The sequence below is a fragment of the Odontomachus brunneus genome, unplaced genomic scaffold, assembly GCF_010583005.1.
Source record: "Odontomachus brunneus isolate Ranch 3 - 2012 unplaced genomic scaffold, Obru_v1 Obru_scaffold_049, whole genome shotgun sequence".
NCBI classification, from domain to species: Eukaryota; Metazoa; Arthropoda; class Insecta; order Hymenoptera; family Formicidae; genus Odontomachus; species Odontomachus brunneus.
The window spans coordinates 1,316,355-1,344,017 of record NW_022639499.1 but is presented as its reverse complement, the minus strand read 5'-3'; the positions used below and the strand labels follow the sequence as shown (position 1 = coordinate 1,344,017).

At 40.4% G+C, this 27,663-nt stretch overlaps 1 protein-coding gene across 13 annotated transcripts in view; it reads left to right on the top strand.

Moving 5' to 3' along the window:
• LOC116845031 (RIMS-binding protein 2) overlaps positions 1-26,973 on the top strand; it is a 45,328-nt gene extending 18,355 nt beyond the window's left edge. For 8 of the 13 annotated variants that reach the window (XM_032817280.1, XM_032817281.1, XM_032817269.1 and 5 more), the window contains 10 exons: positions 886-1,012; positions 1,733-1,941; positions 3,061-3,465; positions 3,918-4,452; positions 5,064-5,279; positions 6,089-6,294; positions 6,613-6,852; positions 7,007-7,259; positions 13,527-13,795; positions 16,484-26,973. In XM_032817280.1, coding sequence (XP_032673171.1) covers positions 886-1,012; positions 1,733-1,941; positions 3,061-3,465; positions 3,918-4,452; positions 5,064-5,279; positions 6,089-6,294; positions 6,613-6,852; positions 7,007-7,259; positions 13,527-13,795; positions 16,484-17,041 — 3,018 coding nt within the window. In that variant the 3' untranslated portion in view covers positions 17,042-26,973. The remainder of the gene's footprint in view (positions 1-885; positions 1,013-1,732; positions 1,942-3,060; positions 3,466-3,917; positions 4,453-5,063; positions 5,280-6,088; positions 6,295-6,612; positions 6,853-7,006; positions 7,260-13,526; positions 13,796-16,483) is intronic. The other 5 variants (XM_032817277.1, XM_032817276.1, XM_032817278.1 and 2 more) reach the window with 5 other exon arrangements.
• The last annotated feature ends 690 nt before the right edge of the window (positions 26,974-27,663 follow it).

Here is a 27,663-nt window from a genome sequence, read left to right as displayed (position 1 = left end):
AACATCACATCGATGTAATCGCGTCATACATCATATAATTGCTACTCCACAATGTAAATACAACACATGATGTATGTAACGGTTACATTGTTGAGTGAACGATTATAACATCTCCTTCAAGACACGAATACTCTTGAAGACTTTTAAGATTCTTAAGGACTCTTAAAAATTTAAAGTGGCCAGATTTTTTTACTCCAAATCCAGGACACTTCATAAATATATCAAGCGAGAGAAGAGGGAGGAGATATGTATAATGATATGGAGGATATCACTAAAAATTATATATATATATATATATATATATATATATATATATATATAGAACATATGAAATAATATTTATAAGCAAGTAAAAAATAATTTAACAAGAATGAAGGTCAATTACACATAGTAAAAATAGATTGCTAAGATAAACTCTTGTTTTAAAGAAACTCTTGTTTTTTTTAAAGAAGAAGTAAAGTTGCTATATTTATTAGTTTTGAATTCTTTTGAGAAGATCTTTCTTGATCAGAAACATTTTAAAAATCCTCTGAATCGAGATAAACTGAGGCAGTTCGGCTGAATTCGAGACAAGTCGACGTCCTGTGGAGCATTCGAAAAAATTCTGTGAAAAACCAGGACTGTACCAATAAAAGCGAATCATCTTACTTAAAGACGTCCAAGAAACGCACTATTTTTTAGACACGCGTATTGTGTGGGGTTGACGTAGTGTTATTACGTGTTGGTGTTTGGTGGATCTAATATTCGCGCTCTAACACATCAATTTTCATGCGATTAGATCGACGTTACGACGATATGTAGCAGATAAGGGGCGATATTATCATACAGCTGTTGTATATCGAGCGCGAACCGGAAGATAATAATCCTCAATTTGATCTATTTTAGTGCTATCTGCAGGATATTGATTTAGAACTGGCTGCGTTGGAGGAAGGTAATCGGAACCGTCAGGCGGAACTGTCCGCGTACGCGGAACTCGACAATATCGCGGAGGAAGACGAACAAGAGCCGCCAGGTTGGTACGCTTTTACGACTTAGTCGTGGAGCTTTGCAAGACCTCTGACGCATGACGCATGACGCTCTTTGAACGTTCAATTAGACGAGATGGTTGTCACAAGTTTCCCCACGCAATCCAGTATACGTCTAGATGTACTTGGTACTTGGATCGATTCTTAGAAGGGAGCTAGCTAGCGAACGGGCCTATTCTTAGCAAAGTAACACGACCACACGACGCAGTCGTAGAAACTACTCCGCGTTTCGTAGAGACTACGCGCGATACACAATCGTAGAAACTATTCCAATTATGCAGAAGTTCCATCCTTCGCCTTCGTGTGCGCGAAAGAGAAAACTCGCTTTTCCCAACACTTGACAATCCCACTTGATGTGCGTGTTACGTGTCAGGTGCGAGATATACAGTGTTCCCCCCCGGGAAGAGTATCACCGGAATCGCCGTCTACGTGGTGTCCCGTCCATCCTCGAATCGTTGTCGCTCGTTGACGATAATTAACGCGGACGGTACGGGAAAAGTGCATGTTACGCTGCAAAAAGAGTCCACAGTTAAAGCCCTAATCCTGAACCAAGTTCTCCAAGTGAGTAGTCATGAAGTGAACGGGGACAGAGAACTGACTTTTGCACTATGTTATATGTTGGCTGGACTTAGGCTGGCTTTAGTGAGATAGATAGTGAGAGATCCTTAGCTACAGCTAGGCTTTGTCTTTGTCTTTTCCTCCTGAAGAAGTCTACCTGTTTTCGGACCTAGTTCCGGCGCCGCAGCACCTCACTCTCGAGCGGCAACTCAACAAGAGCGTGCTGATCGGATGGACCGCGCCCGAGAACCCGCACCAGCTCGAGTCCTATCACGTCTACGTGGACGGCGTTCTGAAGGTTACAGTGAAGGCCACCGAGAGGACCAGGGCGTTGGTGGAAGGAGTCGATTCCACTCGGGTTCGTATAACAAGCTCACTCTTTGAACCTTGGAGAGTTTATGCAAGTACTCTTCGCCTCCACGCGAGATGATCTAATCAATTCTCGAATTTAGATAAATTCGCAGGGTTGGATGATGAATATCGATTACAAGTTAAGCTAAAACGTTAAAAAGTTAATAATTTTTTTATTTAGTTTATTTCATTTTAAATGAATCAACTTTTAAATTAAACCAGTTCTTTTAAAATGTATTAGTTTTGACTTATTAACTTTGTTTTTATACAAGTTAAGATAGTCTTCCTTCTCATGAATATTTAAATTATTGAGAGTTGCTAACAGTGTATGAAAAACAAATAATGACAGAAGAATTCTTTGGTCTCTCTGAGCAACTAGTATTTCTTTGGAATCCCGAAAACAAAATAGTCAATATTTTTTGTATAGAAGTCTATCTTTTTCATCAATAATTTTCAAATTTAATCTTTAATTAAAAAGTTAATTATACAAAAACATGCATGCTTTGCATAATTAACTTTTAACTTTAATAATAAATTAATAAGTTAATTTAATATTAATTTAATATTTTAATTCAGTTAGTTTCTGTTTATGTAACTTTTCACGTAAACTAAATTAATTTAAAAATCAATAACTTTGGAAAAACTTAACTTACTTTTAGAAAATTTAACTTACTCAATCTTGTAAATTCGAAATTATTGATTCCCGATTTCAAATATTCACTTAACCCCTTGCAGTCCTAGTCTACCTTGACATCACGCACGCGCGTTTCGTCTATTCTATGAATAAATTTTTTATTTATTGACTCATACTTTTTTATTCATATATTCAATATAAATATTCTTATTATATTATTGTAAATATATAATGTTATATTAATGAAATGTGAAATGTTGAAGTAAATTCAAGCTCCACGATATTGTCGCAAAGCGAGTGAATTTCGATGGTTGAAATTGATTGAGAACAAAAGTCGAAAAAAACAAATCTCAAAGGCTCAAGATACCCGAATATTCGAATACATATTGGATATTTTTTATTGGAATCATAAAAATCCACCAGAATAAAGCAAGAGTGTTGCATCTTCATTCGAGCAGTATTGAGAAAATGCTTGTTTTTCCGCTAATGCAGCCGCACAGGATAAGCGTGCGTTCGGTCACGCACTCGAGGAGGACGTCCCGCGACGCCGCTTGCACGATGGTGATCGGTAAGGACGTCGCGCTGGGCCCAACCGCCGTCAAGGCGTCGAACGTGACCGCGACCAGCGCCGTGATATCTTGGCTACCCAGCAACAGCAATCACCAGCACGTGGTGTGCGTGAATAACGTGGAAGTGAGGACCGTGAAGCCGGGCGTCTACAGACACACCATCACCGGCTTAGCCCCGTCGACGATATACAGGGTGACCGTCAAGGCGAAGAACCTGAGGGCGACGCACTTCGAGGACCAAAACGCCCAGGCGGCGAACAATCTGGCCTGCCACGTCCACTTTAAAACGTTGCCCAAGGGACTGCCGGACCCTCCGGTCGATATCCAGGTTACTAACGTTACGTTGCACCTTGCATCGCAATCCTTTCAGTACCGCTGTGTCACTTGCCCCACGCACACACCACTCTCCAACAGCTAAACAGAAAGATATCTAAAGAAACAAAATAGAAAGTAACATCATCGAGACTTCTATGCATACTGAGAAAAAGAAATGATTGATCCAAGACTTAACAGTTATTTTTGGCCATATTTTCCGGTTGTTCCAACACGAAAAAATGACAGAAGTTATATACATATGAGATTTTTATCACTATAACGTTATAGCAGAATTTGTAAAAAAAAAAACCTCTTCTTGACTATAATTACTTCTTTATGTAAATATAGTTACCAATATCAAACACTTTTTCTTCTCAGTGTATTTACTTTGGTACTAAAAGGATTAAATTTCCAAGTCGTCAGGGATCAATAGTCCGAACTAACGAGGGTGCTCCTCGGTTTCAGGTGGAGGCTGGACCGCAGGACGGCACTTTGCTAGTGACCTGGCAGCCTGTTGCCCTAAACGGTTCGGCCGTCACCGGTTACGCGGTGTACGCCGATGGTAAGAAGGTCACCGACGTCGACAGCCCTACCGGCGACCACGCTCTAGTCGACATACACAAGCTGATGGGCCTGAATCCAAAACACATCACCGTGAGGACTAAGAGCAGAGAGAGCCAGTCCGGCGACAGTTGCGCCACAGCGATACCCTGCAGCGTGCTGCGCGGCGGTACTGCCACTCATCTGCCACCCCATGGGCCTCCACACATGATGGATCAACGGCAACAGCAGCAGCCTACCGGCATAGGCCCGCAGGACGACCCCAATCGCCATCGTATGGCGACCGGTGTCGTCCAACGGTACCCGAACGCGCCCGGTTCCTCGCACATGCGACGACACGTGACCAACAGGGTGGACGCCCACGGTCAGGTTATCATCGAGACGGACGAGAATCTGTCTGACAAAGAGATCTACCCCGGACAGAGCATCTCTCAGATGGGTGAGTGAGCTGTGCGGGAAACGCCGCTCAGACAGACAGGAGTGCTACATTTAAACATTTAACGTATCCCAGGCAAAATAATGTCTAAAATCGGGATATAAGACGTCTTAAAGATCATCTTTGAGATGTCTTTCAGACGATTCACGTATAAATGTCGTTAAAGATGATCTTTAAGACGTCTTATGTCCCGATTTTAGACATGTTATCTGGGATACTTTGTGATGCTATTGCAACAGCACAACGTTTCAAAATATGCCTGTTTCAAAGAATGTCTTCTTATTACGCCAATAATTTTCACCAAAATATTTATTTTCCTTATCACCACAATAATTTCGAATTAATTTTTCTTTCCGGCAAAATAAGCGACCATGGCGTTCGAATATTATTGCAATTTTCATAGAACCCGATGGCTTCTTTTATATTTTAATAAAATTCTTGTCATATGAGAACACATCTTTGTATATTTGTGTTAGTCAGATAATACGCTGAAATAACGTCTATCTGGGCGGTGAGACTTAACTGGATGATGAACTCCCATGAGGAACTCAAGTTTCCCAACGTGCCCGCTCAGGCGACTCCGTTTAACTCCGACTATCGATAACTCTGTTCAGGTATTCCGGAAATCACGAAGGACTCTGCCAGCGAGGCGAACTACAGCGAGGAAGACGATCCCGCGCGAAGGGCACGGGGAATGCCACCGCAACACCATGGGCCTCATCATCGATACGGCCCCCAGATGGATCCACAAGGGCCGCCCGGAACACATAGGTCTCCCAGCATGGGCGGACCCAGCGGTAGACCTCAAGATCCTTATTACGACCAAGCGGGTAGATACACGACCATTCTCTCGCTGCGATTGATTGATCCTATAATGGCCGATTTTTCTATTTTGACTCTGTGTTAATAATGTGTTTGAATAGAATTTAAGATCAAGGCTCCTGGTCACACTCGCCGCGGAACTCTTGATTAATGACGGCAGAAGCGAGGAAATGCATGCCCAAAATTTCGGCAAGGTATATCGAAATAAAAAGATATATTCAAAGACACTTGCAATCGATTAAGACACTTCCAAAATATTCTGAATATTTTCCTTTTGCTTTAACAATCAATAATAATCGTAAAATTAACGTGATAAAGTAACGAGGAAATTAAATTAACAAACTACACGTGAACACGATAAATTTTTACGGTTATTTATTGATTGGAAAGGGAAGGAAAATGTTCAAATATTTCAGAGGGGTGTTTAATTAATGTCATTTTTTATATATCTTTTTATTTCGACATACTTCGCAAGAATTTTGGGCATATATTTCCTCCCTCTTCTGATGTCGTAAATCAAAATAGCCGCAGCGAGTAGCCAGAAGACTTAATTTTAAAGTTTAAATTTAAACAAAATCGGCCCCTCTCAAATATGTTTTTATTATTGGAGCATTTTTCCTTCCGCTCTGACATTTGTTGTTTGACTGAATAATTTTTATTAACGAAACTTTTGTTCACAAACTTGTTTCGCTGTCCTTTTCGTGTAGTTATGTTTTTGGAATGGTCGGTAAATATACAATTATATTTCTTCTATGTTACTTATGCTGATTGTAACGACACGTAACGTTGTCATTGACGCTGTTTGGGCATTATTCAGGTGCTCAAAGGGGAAGAGGGCCTTATCGCGGTGGTCGGGTGACGCAGCCTCAAGGCGGAGCAGGCCACTCGTCGAGTACGGCTCAACAGATGAACAAAAGGCAGCGGTGGTTCGTGGCACTGTTCGATTACGATCCCACGAACATGTCACCGAATCCTGACGGATGCGAGGAGGAACTACCGTTTTCTGAAGGCGACACTATCAAGGTTTAATTTGTCTCCATCTCACTCCTATTTAATATTTGCAAAATATTAAATTGAAACTTGGAGAATTAGGAAACTGTTCTCTCTCTCTTTAATTAATCCCAAATGAAATTGGAACTTTGAAAATTGGAAATTATATAAATGAAAATTATTCTAGTTCAGATCTGAAGCAAAGTTAAATCAAGTAAAATTAAATTCACATTCATAAAATTTCGTTGATAAATGAGTTCGGAATATTACTACAACTAAAATTCAATACCCGATTTATATTTATGAACCCCACAAACGTTGCGCTCTTTATGATATTTTCTTATATCACAGGTATACGGGGAAAAGGATGGTGACGGCTTCTACTGGGGCGAGTGTCGCGGTAGACGCGGATACGTTCCTTATAACATGGTGGAGGAAATCAAAGATCAGAATCAGCCGGGTCAAGGTCAGCCCGGCAGGAGAGGACCACAAAGCGACAGATGGGGAGACATTTACGCGAGCGTCCCCATGAAGAAGATGATAGCTCTCTACGATTACGATCCTCATGAATTATCTCCTAACGTTGATTCTGTAAGATTCTTATCATAATACTTTCGAGTTAGAAAGTCATTCGGGTTGCTCACAGAGTCGTCATTCGTCATTAACGAGTCCGCAAATTATCCATCATTAATCACTCAAATATGTGTCCTCCATATATCGACCATTCATTCCCGCGACTTTGCAGCAAGTCGAGTTAACGTTCCAAACCGGAAACGAGATCTACGTCTACGGCGACATGGACGACGATGGCTTCTACATGGGCGAGCTGAACGGCGTGCGGGGTTTGGTGCCGAGTAACTTCCTCACCGAGGCACCGGGACAGAACCAGGGCCAACCGCCGCAGAGTAGGAGACCTGGTCAGGGTCAAGGACCGGGTGCGAGAGGGCCACCACCTCCTCCGCGGGAACCACCCCCAGCTGGTCACCGACGCGGAAAAGGTAAACACCGTCATATATCGAATCCTCTTTGCAATCGTCAGTTATCAGGGCATGGATAGCCTCTCAAGCCAAAACTATGACAACCAACTCTAAAGTATACTTTAGAGAAATTATATTTCAGGATACTGTCTCGCTATACGATCTCGATATTACGATTTCGATTTCGATATTACGACTTTGATATTCTCGATATCACGATACTACGACTTTTCAAGAAATTGTGTCTCAGTTTTCGAATTTCGACAATTTGATTTTTCAAGACAATGCATGTGCAGAACGATTGGTTTGTCTCAGTTACCAAGAGATTACCGATTGGATTACGTCGCGTACAGTTTGCTGCTGCGCGAAATCCGCGCATTAATCGGACGTTACAGAAGAGTTGGCTCGAGGGGTTGTTGACAACAGCATTGAGCATTAGTCGATACGAATTTTAGTTGGCTAAAACATTAGTAAGTCAATGGTCAAAATTAATTAATTATCATATATGTAATTACGAGCAATTAAATTGATTGATGTAATTAATTATTAATCGGTGTACTATCGACCAAATTTAAGTTTAATTAATAATTAACTTCACCAATCGATTAAATTACTCGTGATTACATATATGACGACTGATTAATTTTGATTAATGATTTGCCGACTATTTTAAATCTGTATTAATAGTCATTACTAGAATGTTGTCTCAAGTGAGATATCTAGATTTCAATTTAGGCCCATATTAATGGTCGTTACTTGAAACTTCTCTCAAGTGAGGTACTCAGATTTGAGTTTAGAATTAGATGAGAGCTCTTCAGTTGAATTACAGACATAACATCACATATAACATATAATTCAATCAAAAATCTCAGATCTAATTCTGAATCTGAGTGTCTCACGTGAGAAACTTCAAGCAACTATTAATATGGCTCTTAGAGTTAGATGTGAGCCCGGATAACGCAAAGAATTCAAAAAAATTCAGTCGTATGTCATCAATTCTGAGTTCATTTTTAGATGCAAAAAGAATTCTTTTCACTGAACTAAACTTTGAAGAATTTTTTTGCATCTGAAAATGAACTCAGAATTGGTGATATACGACTGAATTCTTTTTGAATTCTCTGTGCTATCTGAGAGGTCTTTATTTGAATGTGATTACAAATGTAATGTCGCGTATATATACAGGGTTGACAAAAAGTCCGGAAACGATCAAATATCTCAAAAAGGATCAACTGTAGCGAAAAATATGCAAGTAGCAAAGTTGCAGGACTTAATAAAATGTACCTAATGATGGCTAAAAATTTGACTTTGGAGGATGAAGGTCATACGAAAATTTCTTTTTTAAAAATGTTAACTGATAAAAAAAAGATAATGCTGTTTCTTTATCGAAAATTTAGAGACCATATTAGATCATACGAAGAAGTAACTGATCTACACATTCAGTGCTACATATCCTGATCGCAATTTTATTTCCATCGTTCAGAACACAGTGATACGTTTTTTACGAAACAGAAACAGTTAAAGACCAAAATCCTTTGAAGCCTCATAACTCTAAATATGCCTAATAAAAAAATACTTTATTCTAGGTTTTTGGAAAACCCTTGAAATAAGCTACAAGAATATGTAATAAAAAGTGGGGGGTCCAATTTAAAAAATTCAATTTGACTTTCATATGACCTTCATCCTCCACCTAAAGTCAAATTTTTAGCCATTATTAGGTACATTTTATTAAGCCCTACAATTTTGCTACTTACATATTTTTCGCTACAGTTGATTCTTTTCGAGATATTTGACCGTTTCCGGATTTTTGTCCTGTATGTATATATATATATATATATATATATATATATATATATATATATATATATGATTCAAATAAAAATACTCACATCTAACTCTAAATTTATATCGAAATATCTGACGTGAGACAAGATTCAAGATCTTCAAGTAACGACTATTAATGCGGGTCTTAGTCAACTAAAATTTTAATCGCTCAATGCGCAACGCTGGTAGTTAACGATACGTTCACACCGATGCGACGTTCTCTGTCGATGTTTTCTCCCGCCTCATCCGATCTGACTTGTGGTGCACTCGTGTTATCGGCGCGGTTAAGGTCGAGAGCATTAAACACGCGGCAGCGTTATCACACGCAGCAGCGCGTCGCGTCGCGTCGATGTAAACGTGAAATGCCAACGGCAGAGCAACACAAGACACGAAACCAGATGTGCCAGACGACAGGCAGAAAGGGTCACACTCTTTAATGATTAGCGTTGCGCAATCTGGCGTGCCCAATCGAGAGTTGCAATTCGAGCCGAATGAGCATGCGACGTAGCATTATTGTCACGAGACGAAGTAACAAATCGAGTAACAAGTGTAAATTTGCACGGCGATGACGACGCGTGCTTCACGCGCGCGCCTCGTGGACCACGGGGACCTCGTTGTGTCGTTTCGTTTGCGAGCGTCTCCTCCCGTCGACGATGCCGTCCGATGTGCCACGCTTTCGCAGGCATTTGCAACAGACTCTCTGTTTGAACAAAATTGCCGACACGTCACAGATATACATCGATAGAGATTTCCCCTTCAGTGTGTCACATGTATATACAAGAATTGGTGAACGTCTCTGAGAAAAACACGTGCTGTCATACACACGACGATATGTAGATTGTATATATGTATACGATATGTGTGGACTATACATATGTGTTATATATATATACACATCTATATGCAATAAAACACTAAGCTGCTTTCAGTGTCTTCTATTAAGTATATCTAACATATATATACATATATACATATATATATGCACACACAGATACATATATGTATGTATATATGTGTATATATATATACACACATATATACATATATACGTACATATATTTTTTTCTTTCCAGATATTTATCTCTCTGATACTATTAGTCTACGTACTTTTGCTATTCTCTCTGTTTACATATATAGATCTATATATGTATATTATACGTATCATACTTATGTCACATTTATATATATCTATATATACATGTACGTACGTACTTACAATACTATTTACGATAATATGTATACACTGACGGACAGAAATAAGATAGCGCACGTGTGCGCTATCTTATCTTTAATTTATCCGTGATATACGTGTGCTTTTCTCTAAGTGCAACTGAGTGTAATTTTATGTAAACATGGTATCTCGTAAAAATATAACACTCGCTCCGTATAATATGTATAACAAACACAACCGTTGTCTTTTGTGTTTCTCAATACAAGTCATCGAGTGAGAAAGACGAAATGATAATACACAACAGTATTTACAACATTCTTAATATTTACTGATATCTTTCAATTGATATAAACGTACTATTACCTTGTTAGAAGTATTTTCAAACATAGGACGTAGAAAAAAATTAAATAAGAACGAAATACAAACGATTTTTGTATGAAGAAAGCAAAAATTATCCATCTTGAAAATTACTGTGAAAAGAAATCGAAAAATTACTTGCAATTTATTGAAAAATGTTAACAGTTACGATAGAAAAATGAAGCAATGATCGACCTTCTACATTATCTGTACGAGAAAAATGAGCTATATTACGGGTTGCATCGAACTGCTGTTTCCCAGCGAAACATTGCTCACGAAGCAAGCGTTGAAACTAATGTTAAGTGCTCGTCGTGCACTCCAGGTATGTGACAATATTAGACGAAAAAAACTTGAAAAGAAACTGCCGTTAATGGCACATCATAAACAAAATTTCTTGCAATTTGCAAAAGAACATGAAATAATATTTACGAATGAGAAAAAATGTAATCTGGACGGCTCTGATGATTTCAATTGCTACTATTATAACGTATGGAAAGAGGAATTAACAAAAATGCGGCGTCATATGGAGATTGGTGTGAACAGATATCGGCTATAACGGTGCAATTTATTCAGGCCCAAATGAATAGCATCTGCTACACATCCTTAATTTGACCTAAAAGACAAATTAGTAAGGATGCAGAACGCATTGCTGGGACAGACTTCGTGTTTCAGTAAGACAATACTGCCGTCCAGAGTGCCGAAATTGTATTTCTCACGTGAAAGTATTCCCTTTTTGAAATTTTCAACACGCAGTCACGACTTGAACATTATTGAGAATTGTTGGGAAGAGTTTACATGAGCCGTTTATAAAGACGGGAAACGTTAATCAGCTGAAACAATGTCGTAAAGGAATGGAGCAACCTGTCGCAAAATAGTGTTCAAAACTTTTACAATTCACTATCAAAACAAATGATTGAGATACTCAAAAATAAAGGAGGTACGCATCACTAAAAAGGTTAATTGCTATTTTGTTTTCTGTTTCATAAACGATAAACACACACACGTTTGCATTTTTTACAAGGGAACACCACGAACCCGAATTCTATTTTGATACACTTTTATGTATAGAGTAAATCAATACATGAATAACGATATATTCTATTTGCGTCCTATCACTATATTTAAAAGTATAATTTACACTCTCAAAGTAAAAAGGACGATTCCACTTTTTCGTGTATTATTCTTAAATTAAAGGAAATAGAAAACACAATTTTTCGAATAAAAGTTTAATGATAAATTAAGTGCTGTAAATTGACATAAGCATAAATAAAAAAATACCTATACAAATTTTTTTACAATAAAAAAAGGTATTTTTTTATTTATGCTTATATCAATTTACAGCATTTAACTTACCATTAAACTTTTGTTCGAAAAATTTTTTTCTATCTCCTTTAATTTAAGAATAATACACGAAAAAGTGGAATCGTCCTTTCTACTTTGAGAGTGTAAATCATACCTTTAAATAGCGGTAAGACACAAATGGAATATACCGTTATTTATGTATTGATTTACTCTACATACTCACAAAATTGTATCAAAATCAAAGAGTTCGGGTTCGCGGTGTTCCCTTGTTAGATGTGCTATCATTTCGCCTCTCCTCACTCGACGACTATATTGATAAACACAAAGGACAACAGTTGCGTGTCTCAGTTTGCGAGCGTTTATTATACTTTTACGAGATACCATGTTCACGTGCAATTCGCTACACTTGGAGAAGTACAAGTACATCATGAATAACTTAAAGATAGCACGTGTGCTGTCTTCTTGTCCGGTATTGTATATATTTGTCGACTGACTATTACACACGATCATGTTGTTGTGATATAACAGTTTACTTTATACCGACATGATCTGTCTCTGTGTGCCTGAACTGATCGATGGTCGTCGTGTCACATGATTGTCGTTCGTGTCGTGTTGTCATGCTGGCCATTTACGATTACGTTGATTCGCGATTTCCGTTTCCTCGCGATCGATCGAATGGAGATCGACGACGCTCGCGACTTTCGTCCAGGGCGGCGGTCGTGTAACTTTTCTCCAAGAATACAAGCATGAAAAGTGTGAAAAGTTTCGCATCTCCACGCAGAAAAGAATTCGCTTCAAACTATTGACTTATTATAATTAGTATTCACTTAAAACTGATATATTCAAATTAACAATCATTATCTCATATACAAGCAACGATATAAGATTCTATTAGAAGAATTTAAACTCTTGAATTTTTTAAATATTATAATTTTTTAAAATATTATAACAGTCTTATAAGAAATAGAATATAATTTTTCTGATGATGATGATATCTTCTTCCGACACTGAAAAATTATATTGTCAATCCAATATTTTTTGCTTTTTATTCGTGAGAATTATTTTTGAACAATAAGAATATGTACAGATATCTTTTTGTTGAATTATATAAAATATATCGATGCAAGTAACTTATTTTCCTTTAACACTATGGAATCTCATTTGAAGATTTACATGTCAAGAACAAACTTATTCTCAAAACAAGAGTGCTCTTCTTTTTCTGTGCATTGCTCGAAAAGATACGCGCTCGCTCGTCGAGTTTGCATGAAACTTTTCACTTGTCACGTTTTCGCTCCTAGAGAAAAGTCGCACTAGAGATCGCTAGGCCTGAAGTGCCTAAAACGAGCGACGGTGTCGTTTGTCCCGGACGAATCTCGCATGACGTTGTCGGATCTCGTCGAGTAATCCGCAACAAGCCTCGCGCGCAATTCGAATGCACGGCAATGATATCTGCCGGTGATGTCCGCGCTACTCTGCGCCGGAAGCGTCGCGTCCGCTCTCTGAGAGATTCCGGGAGTACACTCGGCATGCTCGATCGACTCGAAGGAAAAAAAAATTTTTTAAAGAAAGAAAAAAGAATGAGAGAGATAAATGCGCCATAAATGACAACACGTTTCTGTTCTCTTCTCTGTTGCTAGATGCCTGCATTGTGCCTGTGTCTGTCCCTGTCTGTCACTTAGACTCTAGACAACTACAACAACAACCACCACCATCACTAATGAACAACCAACAACAACTACAACATCAACAAAACAATCCACCGCATCTAGCGTACCAACAAGCGAATCACCACAGCTACACGACCGTAACCACGTCCAATCAGCATGGGCCCAGTCACTTGCCACCCGGCGGCGGTGTCATGGGTCCCCATCAGCAAGGTCCCGTACCGCCCCACCTTCAGCAACAGGTGAGCCCGCTCCTCTTCCGAAATTTCTTCGTTTCGCTTTCTCTCTTTCGTGCTTACCAAAAGCGAGCTTCCGTCCATACCTTCTGTGCTTGTCTACGTACATTGAGGCACCTTTCTTCAGGATCGACGACCGTCTGTGAGTCCCTGACGAGTCGTCGATCGTGTGTGAGATCAAGAGTCGCCGGTTTTCTTTCAACAAAATTAGAGACCCTATAATAAGAGTCTGGCTATCAGGGGAATTCTGGCAAAATTCTTCGTGAGAGAAAGATATATATTTCCTAGAGAGTCTCTAAGAAATATATATCTTTCTCTCTCGAGGAATTTTGCCAGAATTCCTCTGATGGCCAGACTCTTACTATAAGGTCTTTAAACAAAATCAGAGAAATTCAGCGTTCCTTTTAACGTTGAATCTAAAATTTTAGGAAAAAAAAACCAAAAATATATCTCTCTTAATTATTCAAAATCAGTTTCTTAGAACGAAAGGTTTCTTATCGTCTCGCTGGATTGCGTTACCATTCAGTTATAAAAATCTGGATGACGATAAAATTGCGGAAAATAAGAGTTTGTTGAAAAGTCATACATGATCTCGTATTTCTGTACGTTTGTGTCGTATATGTCGCTTTCTGTGCTTTGCTGTCAGCTCTGATGCGTAATTGTAACTCGTACTCTCTTGCGAATACTGAATGATCTTCGATTCTCTTGCATGAGTGCGAAATACAGCTTAAGAGTAAGAAAGATGGTATAATCTTGTAATTTCTACATATTCTAAATACTTCTCTCTCGAGACCAATAACGACCCCGAAAGAAAAAAAAACTCATAAAGTCTCTTCTCCCTGGAGACATCTGACGGTCCTCGATATTTCTGCATTTTAATTAGCTGTGTATATCTTCTCGTGACTTCTGCAAACGTGAGCCACGTTTTATTGCAAAAAAAAAATGAAATACATGTACCAAACGTAGCATATAAGCTACATGAGTTTCATATCAACGTGTGTTCGTACACTGAGAAAAATTAGCTGATAAAAAATTAACAAACGGACATTTCCGATCAAAATACCGACGAATTTTTGTATCTGATCAGGAAACGTCCGATGAGAAATGTCGGTTCATAATTTTTTGATCTGATGAAATGCCGTTATGATCGGAAGTATCCGATAAGATTTGATCGGATATCCCGATCGGATATAAAAATTAAACGGAATTCGTTCGGAAATATCCGTTTGTTAATTTCTTATCGGATAATTTCTCTGAGTATACATATATCTGCCATGTGACCGCTTTAAAAGTCGTAGCATGCCATAGTATCGTCTTAACTGGCGTTACATCATTAATTGTGAGATTAATTGTGAGAAAATCGTCGCAATTAGAAACGTACTTTGTGCCTCGTCGATGAACCGTCTATATATGTATACACCGACACATATATTCCATGTAAAATCTATTATGACGATTCGGGGATATACGAGACACGAAAGAGATCCTTGCTGACCTTCGCGCGTATGTTCTTATTTAATTCTCTCGGAGTCATATGTACGCCTTTGCGCTTGTTTATCGATTAACACATCTCATTCCTTATTTCGTCAACTAACATACATTCGTTGGTTCGTAGAACTGCATAGAACCAGAATCGCAAGAATGTCAATTAAGTTTTGCTAAATTTAATAATTGACCCTAACATATGTATCTCGATTGATTGACGATCGACTCGAGCAAAATCAATCGAAGAATATCTAATTGACGATTGATTTCAACGAATTCAAAATTAAAGACCGTTGATCTGACGATTGATACGAGCGAAGGATATGGAAGATCGTTCAATTGACAGTTAAATTTAGCAAATTTAATTAAAGGCTGTTTAACTGATGATTAAATTGTGCAAATTTTGTTTGATTTTTATTTTAATTGACGACTGATATGAGCAAATTCAATCGACTCAGTCGAAGTGCACTCGATTACTCAAGGCCACTGATTTTGTAGATAATATTCATACCAGGAGTATCGTATTGTGGGAAAAGCCGATAATTCAGAAGCGCTAAGTAGGACCTACGTTATGAGGGAGAGAGAAGGGGCACTAATCATATCAGTCGTCACGGAATAATCTTTGAATGAATCGATTGGATTAGTTTATATTAGTCATCAATTAAACAGCCTTCAGTTAAATTTACTAAGTTTAGTCATGAATTAAACGATCCTTAATTCTCTTAACATATCAGTCGTCAATGGAACGGTCTTTAATTGAATTCGTTGAAATGAATGGAGAGTCGAAGGGTCTCCGGTGGGAATTCGTTGAGATCAATCGTCAACTAAACGTTCCCTGATTGAATTGGCTCACACGAATGGTCAATTAAACATGGTAATTAATTAAAAATATAATTACTCGCAAGCCTGCATAGAATGAAACAAGAAGCATAAAACACATCATCTTGCGACAATTTATTTACCTTTAGCGAGGCGTAGGTACTTTATAGAACGATAGAGCAGTCTCGTCTCTGTTGCGGAGTGTGACACTAGTGGAGGAACGAATAGAGTGCGATAGAGTTAGGTCGACAATAGATTAACGATTGACGAAAGTCAAATTTTTTAGCTGCCAGATCACACGGGGAGCGAGGCACGAGCAAGTGGTGGATCGCTCGCACCACGGAAGAGAGAAGTAGAACCGTTCGAATCACCTCGTCTCTTTGTTCCTAGGGGAAGGGGAGGGGCGGCGTGGTCAATCGGCTCGCTGGTAGTAACATGCCGGGTATGCAGGGCCCAGGTCAGCACCTCCAGCAACAGCAGGACTACCCGGGCCAGCAGCAGCCGGGCCAGCCGTACCAGCAGCAGCAGCAGCAGCAGCAGCAGCCGAACCAGCCGTACCAGCAGCAGCCGCCGGGCCAGGGTTACCAGCAACAGCTGGGATTCGGCGCGCAGGGCCCGCAGTTTCAGCAGCCGCAGCAGCAGCAGCAACAGCAACAGCCCGGCCAGCCGTTCATGCAGCAAGGCCCGCAGGGCCCGATGCAGCCTGGCGGGCCTCAGAGCACCAGCAAGCCGATGAGGGGCATACCGGCGGTGATACCCACCGCGCAGTCTAAGGCGCAGCCTAACCCGACGCAGGGCCAACAGCAGCAGCAGCAACAGCCGCAGCAACAGAGCACCGGGCCGAACCTCATGCAGAAGTTCACGGAGATGGCCGGCGCCAGCGCCGGCGGTGACATACTGTCCAAGGGCAAGGAGCTGATCTTCATGAAGTTTGGATTGGGCAAGTGAGGAGGAGCCATCGTTCCTGTGACGACGATGACGACGATAATGATGATGATTATGATGATAATGATGATGATTATGACGACGACGACGATGATGATGATGATGATGATGATGATGACAACTACAAGCACGACGACGACGACAACAACGATGAAGACAATGACGACAATGGTCGCGCGTTGTCAACACCGTGGTTCTTTCTGTTTCTTCCTTAACGCGCCCCACGTTCACGTGGACCTTTGACCGACTTGTCGCGCGAGCCACCGTCGTGCCCCGCACGCGCGAGTCGTGTGGATCAGTATTACTACGACGAGGTGTTGCTAACGTTCACACATGCGGATGGATCGTATCAATCAGCACGTATCTCGTCGGGTGTCGCGGAAGGGCGGACGAGCGAGTGTGCACCGCCATCGCTGCTGCTGCTGTTGTTACTGCTGCCGCTATAGTAACCGTTACTGCTGCTGCAAAAAGAAAAAAAAGAATAGCAAAAGAAAACCATTACTGGACGAATAGTGGGACGAGCCTTGCGACCGAGGAAGGAGGAAACGAGCCGATCGAGAGACAGAAAGAGAGAGAGAGAGAGAGAGAGAGAGAGAGAGAGAGAGGCGAAGGGTCATGCCGAGGGTATCACGAGCTGATACTGACGACTCCGTCGTCCTCGGGAGTGGCCGATCGAGAAGAAACAAGCGACGTGTACGAGATCCATCGAACTTCTTCTTAATCCTCCTTTTCCGAAATCTTCTTCTCGTTCTTCTTCTTCTGCTACTTCTTCTACTTCGTCTTCTACTTCGCGACGGTAGAATCCTCGAGCGCTGCGGCATCAGTCCATTGAAAAAAAAAGAAGATAAAAGAAAGAGAAAAGAAAAGAGATACTGCGAGAGAAGGATACTTGGTGCGCTTGGCCCACCGAACTGCGTCTCTCAGAGGGCAATGTTCTGACATAGTTCAGAGGGTAGTTCAACGTCGGAGTGGAGGACATTGACTACGAGCTACTACACACACATACACACACACACACACACATACACATATACCTCGGGCACACACGATCGAGCGAGCAGACGTCGCGGTGGTGTCGTGGGCGGCCGGTGTGCATCACGCAAATCGCGTATCCGCGACTGTTTCTTCCAGTTTCTCTTCGTCCTCTTCGGATCTCGCGTTATTCGGAGCCACGTTCGACTTTAGAGTAAAAACCTTCATCGCAACGCGAATTATATCAAACCCTGATAGTTGGGAAAGAAAGAGGGAGAGAAAGAAAGGGAGAAAGAGAGAGAGAAGAAAGTCTCGCGTTTCGCGTTAAAACGTAAAATAAAGAAGCTTTAGAGGATCGTCCGTCGTTCGACGCAATCGAGCGGCAGAATAGAGAGAGAGAGAGAGAGAGAGAGAGAGAAAGAAAGAAAAAAAATGAAAGAAAGAGAGAGGGAGGAAGAGAAAAGCCGAAGCCAGACTTTTCTTCATGTGGGAAGAGGTACATAAGGGTCAAGGACCTAGGAGGGATAATCATATCGCCGTAGGAGTGTGGACACAACACATGGGTGTGCCTTGGAGAACCGTCACCCAGCAACCAAATGATGATCATATCTCTAATCGATAACTCTAGCTGTTTTCTGTTTTCATTTTTCCTCCGTGGAAGTCGAGAGCGCGCGCGTATGAGTACGACGCGAGCTATATCCAGCCGTGGCGCATGCACACGAATAAACGATGACGATCTCTCGTCTTGACAATTTTCTCTTGTTTCCATATGACTGGAAGTCCCCTCCCACCCTCTTCGTGTACGCCGACACCCCGTCTCCTCCGTTTCTCTTCCACTGCATCCCCGTCTGCGGATGGGGATCGCGAGCGCGCCTCGGGAATCGCGTCGCGAACCGAACCGATCCGCGTGAGGGAGATAATAGATAGAGAGAGAAAGAAAAAGAAAGAGAGAGAGAGAGAGAGAGAGGGGAGGATCGTCTCGATCCTCTCGTTCTCGGCCACTCACCACGGCCGAATCATCACCACGGGTAAATCTCGGAATCTCGGGATTACTTGATGTCCGGAAGGAGAGAACGAAGGTTGTTTTTATCGTTGGGCCGTTCCGAAACGGCGAGACAAATCGATGACGAGACTAGAAATAAAAGGAGATACGGAATAACGGAACGAACAACGGACACCAATAAAAAATTAAAAAAAGATGTAAGAGAGAGAGAGAGAGAGAGAGGGAAAGAGAGAGAGAAAGAGAGAAAGAGAAGGAGCGACGCAGAATACTTCCCGATCGATCGTTCGATTGGGTCGCGCGAATCGGCCGTCGAGCGCGATTATCACATATATCATAATTGTGCGGCGATGGAACGGGAGATCATAGCGTACGCGTATTAACACGATAACGGGATATACATATATACATATGCATATACAGATATACATATATATATATACATATACATATTATATTTAACTATTGCAAAAAAGAGTGTTGTTACATCGCTACTTGTATCGTATTTTGTACAAAGTATCTTTACCTTCGATTGTTTTCTTTCGCTAAAGTAACTTTAGCGAAAAAGACGCCGGAGGCAGAGGCGACGAATTCTTTCCGGATCACAGTCGATACTCCGCTCATCGTCACTCGGAAACAATCACATCACCAACGCGATCTTGTACTTAATTGTTATTACTCGCGCCTGTCCTTGTGTGTGTTACTCGCTCCTCGTGTGTTTTTTGGCGACAGTGAGTTTAATGGCGAAGCAAGCTCGACAGGTTGAGGGAAAGAGAATGTGTGAGAGAGAGAGAAAAAGAGAGGGGGAATGAGAAAGAATGATGAGAGAGAGAGAGAGAGAAAGAGGAGAGACGAAGGAGAGCACCGCGTAGGGAGATAATGATTTCGATGAACGATTCTCCGGAGACACGGAGAGTTGCGCTTTAACCCTTTCGTCCTCACTGCAGGGCAGCTTTAACAATTTCGCCTGGGAGGGACTGTGAGAGAAATAAATGTGTAAAAGGAACAAATACATAGTATGTCTCGCGAGAGACGACGTTACGATGTTGCGCGCTTCGTTAGAGTTTAGAATCTGTTAACTATTGACAGGTGGGGGTGGAAAGATTAACCGCGATGTGAAACCGACTAGGGTATCGCGAAAGAAGGATGACGCAGATAATGGGAACCTACTTACGTATACGTCATCATGGACCAATACGAAATCTCTCGCGCCAAAGTCGAGCTTTATTGTCTAAATGAGTTAAGGAGAAAAAAAGAGGGAAGAGAGGAGAGAGAGAGGAAGAGAGTTAGATAGAGTTCGTGTCTATCGTGCAATCAGTTTGTCCAAATAGCACAAAGCATCCCAGAATCATCCTGAACCAGTGTCCAAAGCGCTTAGGAAGCATTCTAGAATATTTTGAGCACATCCAGGGTGACCTCAGGACATCTTGTGCTGTTTGAATACGCACATTCAGGTCGCGGTAGCTACTTCACGACTTCACCGCTGTTTGTCCTCATCTGTCCGAGTTCTTTACGTGTAAATAGTAAGACTGGAGGAAAAGGGTTGCCGAGAGGCAGTTACTTCGAATAATCTCACAATCTTTGCGTATAAGTGTTACATGACGATCGTGGAATCTCCCTAACGCGATGCTTCTCTCGTCGGGTGAACTCCTGCAATCAGTCCGACCAAGGAGTTGCGTTTACTCCGAATGAGTCTGTTCGAATCAAAAAGTATCCATGACGGAGAATAGCAGCGGCACTCGAGTGCTGAGGCGTTGCTTGCTTGCTTTCTTTCTTTCGCCATAACTGCCGTACGACAAGGCCGGGGATGAGAGGTGCACTCGCACAATTTCAAGCATGTGTGTCCCCGGCGTACGCTAAAAAAAAAATACTTGAAGATTTGTGGGATATCAAATTTATTCGCAAAAATAAAGTTTGCTTTACAGAAATAAATTTTATTTTACGGAAATAAACTTTATACCTCACAAATAAATTTTTAAATATTTATTCTCAGTGAAGGTTTAAATTGATAACAAAAAACTTGAAAATTTACGTATGATAAAAGTTTATTTCATAGAAATAAACTTTATTTTGCAGAAATAAATTTTACCTCACAGAAATAAATTTTATATCCCAAAAATAAATCTTCAAGTATTTCTCCTCGATACAAGTGTAGGTCAAATTGACACCACAATAAAAAGGAAAAACTTCAAAATTTATTTGTGCGTGTGAAATGAAAGCTTATTCCACAAAAATAAACTTTATTTCGCAGAAATAAACTTCATTTCACAGAAATAAACTATACAACCCACAAATCAATTTTCAAGTATTTCTTCTTAGTGCAGATATAGATAAAATTGACGGTATACTGAGAAAGAAAGACTTGAAAATGTATTTATATAAGATAAAAGTTTATTTCATAGAGATAATCTTTATTTCGCAAAGATAAACTCCATTTCACAGAAAACTTTATTTCGCAGATAAAGAAACTTTGTTTCACAATAATAAACTTTATATCCCACAAATAAATTTTCAAGTATTTCTTTCTCAGTGCAAGTTTAGTGATCGGACAAACTTTGCCTTGCTTTTTATTTTCCTTTTTTTTTTATTGAAAACATTTTGTTTTTCGTAACGGACACGCTTAGGGTCGATCACTCCGTTGCGATAACGCGACTGTCGCCGCGAACAGTTACATAGAACGTTGACGTCGTCGAGGATTCACCGAGCACTTCTCATTCACCTCTCACGAGAGTTGCTTTCGTCGCGTTGACACACGCGCTGACACACAGTTATATTTTTCAATTAGAATTATTGTACATACACCGCGTTTGTGCGCGAGAAGAAAAGAGATATCGAGACTCTCATTTGCGTGACTGCACGACTGGATGAACCGGATATTAATCGAGCTAAGAGAACAATCTTAGAGCAATCGTTTTTCCTAAGGAGCATGCACCTTACGCACGCGAAAGCCGTACCTCGTGACCGACCTTTCGTTCGTTGCCTTGACAATTCTTTTTCCCTTTGTGTTTTTTATTCTTCAATATGCACACTATACAATATATAAATCTATTACAACACACCAAACTCATATCTGACTTGTGACCTTGATTCAGGCAATGTGAAAAAAGACTGATACTGAAGTTTTCAATGCCGTGGGTATTATAACGAATACCAAAACTAGAGCGAGCGTGTGTCTCTCTCGTATGTCGCGATCGTTATGTGTTTTCTCGAATGTTTCCTGCGTTGCTCGATCTATAGCCGTATATAGCTATATATACATATATATATGCACATATATACATATATACATACAATATATATACATACATATATATATATACATATATATACATATATATATACATATATACATACATATATACATACATATATACATATACATATATATATATACATATATATATATATATATATATATATACATACGATAGTTCTTTCGCAAGCGAGAAAGTATAAATATTTGTTACGGACTTAATTGATTATAGTGAGGGTTAAACGAGAAAATTATATGGAAGCACCGAGAGACCCAATGTCGAGCGAGTTTGCGAGGTTGAGGAAAATTGCGAGGAAGAAATCGAAAAAGAGAGAAAATCGGAAGGAGAGCGGGAGAGAGAGAGAGAGAGAGGGAGTGTGAGAGAAAGAGAGAAATTTACTGTCGATGCGGCGCGCATAGTGCTAATATCACGGTACAAAGTCGAAGAGGAGTAAGCATTTTTACTTATCATCGTTAGACGTTTAGAAACCGATCTAAAAGAGACACTAAGAGACGCACTCATAGACTTTTACGAACGGATTCAAGTGTATCTCGCGTTGACGTTCGAATGACGGGTCATCCGCGATCCTCGTCCTCTCGCGCGCGCCAAGACCAAGTGCTAAGCGATTCGATAGCGGTCGATCGGCGACAAGAACAATAAATAGCGACGCGACGCGACGCGACGCTTACGGTCCAGCGCGTAACAGGATTGCGATGGTTACGTCCTTTTAAAGCTTCTGATCCATCATCGCGCCGCGACGTCACGGTCGCCGGACTCGCAGAGCCGGAAGAAAGAGAGACCACCACTTCGGCCACCAGATTTCCCCTCGGGGACGATCAGTTTTTCTCGTGCATCATCGCACGATTCAAGCTTGCCACCCTGCTCCCTCCTGCTGTCGCAACAAACTCGACTCGCGTCCTCACCCACATTCCCCCCTAAGCTTTTAATTTTCCCTCGATCCACATGGTCCAATGGTACAAATAACACACAGAGATGCAGTTGTGTCAATAGAAACTGTCAACATCAACGTAATTGGAGTAAGTCTTTTTGATTGACAGCAATATCGTTGAAACCAATACATCATATGTTGTTACGATGACTGCTCCAACAGCGCAAATCTGCCAAGGACATCCTAATGACGTCCAGAGAACGTCCTATATCCTAAGAACGTCCATGAGGTATTCATCATAAAATATCGTGTGCCATCTGGGTCAAGTATTAGTTTTAACGGCATTGCTGTCGAATCGAGAAGATTTGCTTTAATTACGGCGTTGTTGACAATTTCTATTGACAGAATAGCATTTTTTTCCGTGCAGGTAACGATATTAATGTAAAATTGTACAATTTTTCGCTGATGGTTCTCTATGTGTAACTCTACACTGCGAAAGTACGGTGATAACTATTGCTGTGCAGAAACGCAAAATTATACAATTTGACATTGACACCGCTCTGTCATCTATAATTTTATTGTATATATATAATAATAATATTATAAATAATATTATTATGTATATAATATTGTTACCCAAACAGCAGAAATGTCTCAGATACGCCTTAAAGGCATCCCGAAGCTCTCCAAAACGAGTAGGATATCTTTTAGACGTCTCTAAGATGCCTTTTAGACATTTATATTCTGTATGGGTGTATATAATAAAATTATATATAATAATTATATATATATAAAATATCATACACAGGAGTCAATAGCCATTGCCATCTTGAATATCTTCGAAGCAAGAAAGAAAGGTAATCTTCAGATTTTTCGAAGCTATCCTACTAACAAGGAAAGGTCCCGAAGCTTTTCAGCGATTTTGAATTTAGACCAATGTAGAATTATTCTAAGGATTCTAAATAATATAAATTTCCACTTACGCCGCCTGTCTCTGCGTTTACAAAAATAGCAGCGTGCAGAATTTTATAATTTTCATCAAATAGAATTTTAAAAAACCATAGTAATTGATCACGCTACAGAAAAATGTAAAATTTATTCGGCTTTAAAATTGATTCATGAACAAGCTGATAGCATTTCTATTCCATATTTCTCAAATTAGAATAGAAGTTGAAAGTAAGATTAACATTTCTATTTTGCATTATAGTATTTATATGGAGATTAATATCTGCCGATATTTTCAATTATAGTTAGCAAAAAGATTATTATGATTTTTAAAAATTTTATTAAATTGTTGAAAATTATAAAATTCTGCATGCTGTCATTTTTTTAAACGTAAAGATAGCAGGTGTAACTGGAGGGAAATTTGTGCTATTCAGATTCCCTAGAATAATCCTATACTAGTCTAAACCCAGAAGCAATGAGACTCCTCAGAACCTTTCCTCGTTAGAAGAAAAGCTTTTTACGATGGTTACGCTTTTTTTACGCTGGGAGGAGTAGCATCGAGGATCGTAAAGTCACCTCTGTTTTTCGCCTCGAAGATATTCAACGTTGCAACAGCCATTGTCTCGTCCTGTACACAATAATAATATAGCAATAGCTGATATATAAGGGAATAGCAATGTAAAATAAAATTCGAATCGTTAATCCTGCCCCTCATATGTTTGTTATAATTTTTTTACGAGCTGCAGCTCCCCCCCCCCTGTTCTCTGAATTTGACATTTGGTGTGTCTTCTTGAGGAGAAGTCACGTGCGATCTCTCTCTTCCAGCACCACGGTCCGAGCGGTGGGCGCAATGTGACGGATCACGAGCCTTAATTCAGCGATCGACAGGACTACGACAGTCGGATATTCGTTAGACACTCGGGGTCGTTCACCTCGAGAGGCTCATACTTCTGTATATCTCACTGTACATTCTCATCGTTACCGCATCGTAGTCTCTGAATGGACGATCCGTGTAGCTATTTTGATAATCGCGGCAGCTGTATCGCCGTAAAGCAATGGGAACGAAATCGATTGGCGAGCGAACGAGCTGACGTGCTGACGAGCGAGCGAGCGAGCGAGCGAACGAGCTCAGCGAGTCCTCGAGCTCTCGAATGCTGAAAGGAACGCAGGTGCGCCCGTGTATCCTCCTTTCTGAGAGAACGTTTCTTTCGGTCTTCGTAGATTACCGTAGGCGTAAGGCACTGGTTGATTTCACCCTTAGATATCGAATAGAGTAAACAACCACAACCACCCCCGCAACAGCGGGGCCCCGACGCGCGTCGATCATGACCTCGGCCCACGTGCGGAGACGAGTGTCCGTTCACGAGAACGCCACACGTCGAGAGCCGCGCTTCCTCTCTTCGCGGTGGACAACACTGTCGACGACTCTCGTTCTCAGTTTTCCGCAATTAAAGATCGAGGACACTTCGACGCTCCTAGATTCTCTCTCGTCATTCGCGGCAGCAAACTCGGGAGTGAGTGCTCTGAAGCGAACGGCTTCGTCGCCAGGTCTTGTGAATAATGTCGACGGGTGAACGAGACCTGAGGTAAATCGAGCTGAGGTAGATCGAGCTTGCAATTCGTACACGGGGAAAATATTGTCGCACGTTAAGACTATATTCCTTTTTACAGTATCTTTTGTAAAGCTGGACTGTACCGAAATTGTGATGCAAATTGCTACAGAAGTATTAAATCTGACACGAGATCCGCCTGGTATATGATATGTAAAACATTCAAGTAGTCATAATAATTTTGTAGCGTAAAGTCAAACATGCGTAACATTTTTAAACAAATACATAGTAATTTTGATCACAATTATCTGTATGATCCAAAATTACAACAGTTTTGCGTTGTAATTTTTACTACCATGTTTTCTTCGTGTAGGATGCGCTCTGACTTGAGCCGATTTTTCGCCCAAAAGAATGGTGCTGAAGTCGGCTGAAGTTCTACTGTTTAACTTCTTCAGAGACGAACTTATTAAGGTCGGAAGAAACTACTTCGACTTTAAAGTGACAAATGATGACACAACAAGAAGAAAAAACAGACATTTCTTATTATATATAAAATTATATTTTGGTTAAAGTTAGAAGAAACTGATCTGATTTTAAAGCGACAAATATTATCTATATGTGTCACTTTAAAATCAAATGAGACAAATATGACAAATATAAACCTGTCACAATAAGAAAAAGAGGTCTTATGATGTGTGAAATTATAAAATATGATTTTTAATCATATTTTATGATTTCACATATTCCACACAATATATTTACAATCACGCAGGATACAATTCGACGTATCTCATGGAATTTTGTGGTAAATATTTATTCGCAGCAATGTTCATCTCGTATCTTTTTGTCGACAATGAATCTGAATTAAAAGTGAAGAATTGAATTTAAAAAAGGAGAATTCACTTTGAATTAAAGAACTGAATTGAAAATTTGACTGGAAACTCAGACTCGATTCACTTCAAGAACCCACTCTCGACCCTCGGACATCCGCCTGGGGGAAAACTTCGAGGCTCTCGAGTGCGGCTTTTACTTTTGGACACGCGCTCCAACGTGGCCGGCGACGCTCTGTCCTGAGACCGCGGACTTTTGTTTCGTAGGAAGGCTCCACTGACCGATGGAGAGCACTAAAAAACGAAGTGACTGACTGACTGACTGAGGGGTGGTACAGGGGGATTACGAACCTATCCGGACGGTGTTAGTTAGTCGCCAATTATTGTCATTCTTTCTCTCGTGTCGACATTAAGGACGTATGAAGAGCAAGAGGTAGCGCAAATCGACTATATACACGTACGACGTTTTAATATAAACGAAAAGAGAAAAAAAAACACACAGATATCGCATCGTCTCTTAAGCATGCCAAGAGAAGAGAAACGCCAGCTACGTTCGTCATTCAGTAATCTTGCGCTTTGTTTTTTCTATGAATCGGTGCATAACGGATCTTATTCCTTGTTAGGCCAAGTGAAATAAGAAACAGAAAGAAAAGCTACGATATATACATATATGTATGTGTATATATATATACATATATACATATATATACATATATACATATATATACATATATATATACATATATATACATAAAAAAAGAACTAAAAGAATTCACAAAACACACACACAATGTTATTATAAACGATTAATTAATAAAAAACGAATCTTGTTTGTTGTTACTTCTGGTATACCTCGTTATGAATTTCTCGCCGACGTCGTACCGATCTTCCTCGCGTGTTTTACCCGCTGTTCGACCTTTCACTCGAAAATTCACGATATACCTACTGTAAATACCAGTATAAGTGAAGCTGCGCAAGTTTGCGAGGCATCGCGGTGAGCCTCTGTCATCCGATACAAAGCGCGTTAAGACGAGTCGGTTGACAATGCGAATGTATGATAAGGTGAAAAGGATATCTCATAAATTCCAGGCGATTTTTCGCATCATTCTTTCGAGCGATCTTCCAGCCAGAGGAATGATGCTAAAGCGCATCACGACGTGCATTCCACTATCCAGACAACACAGA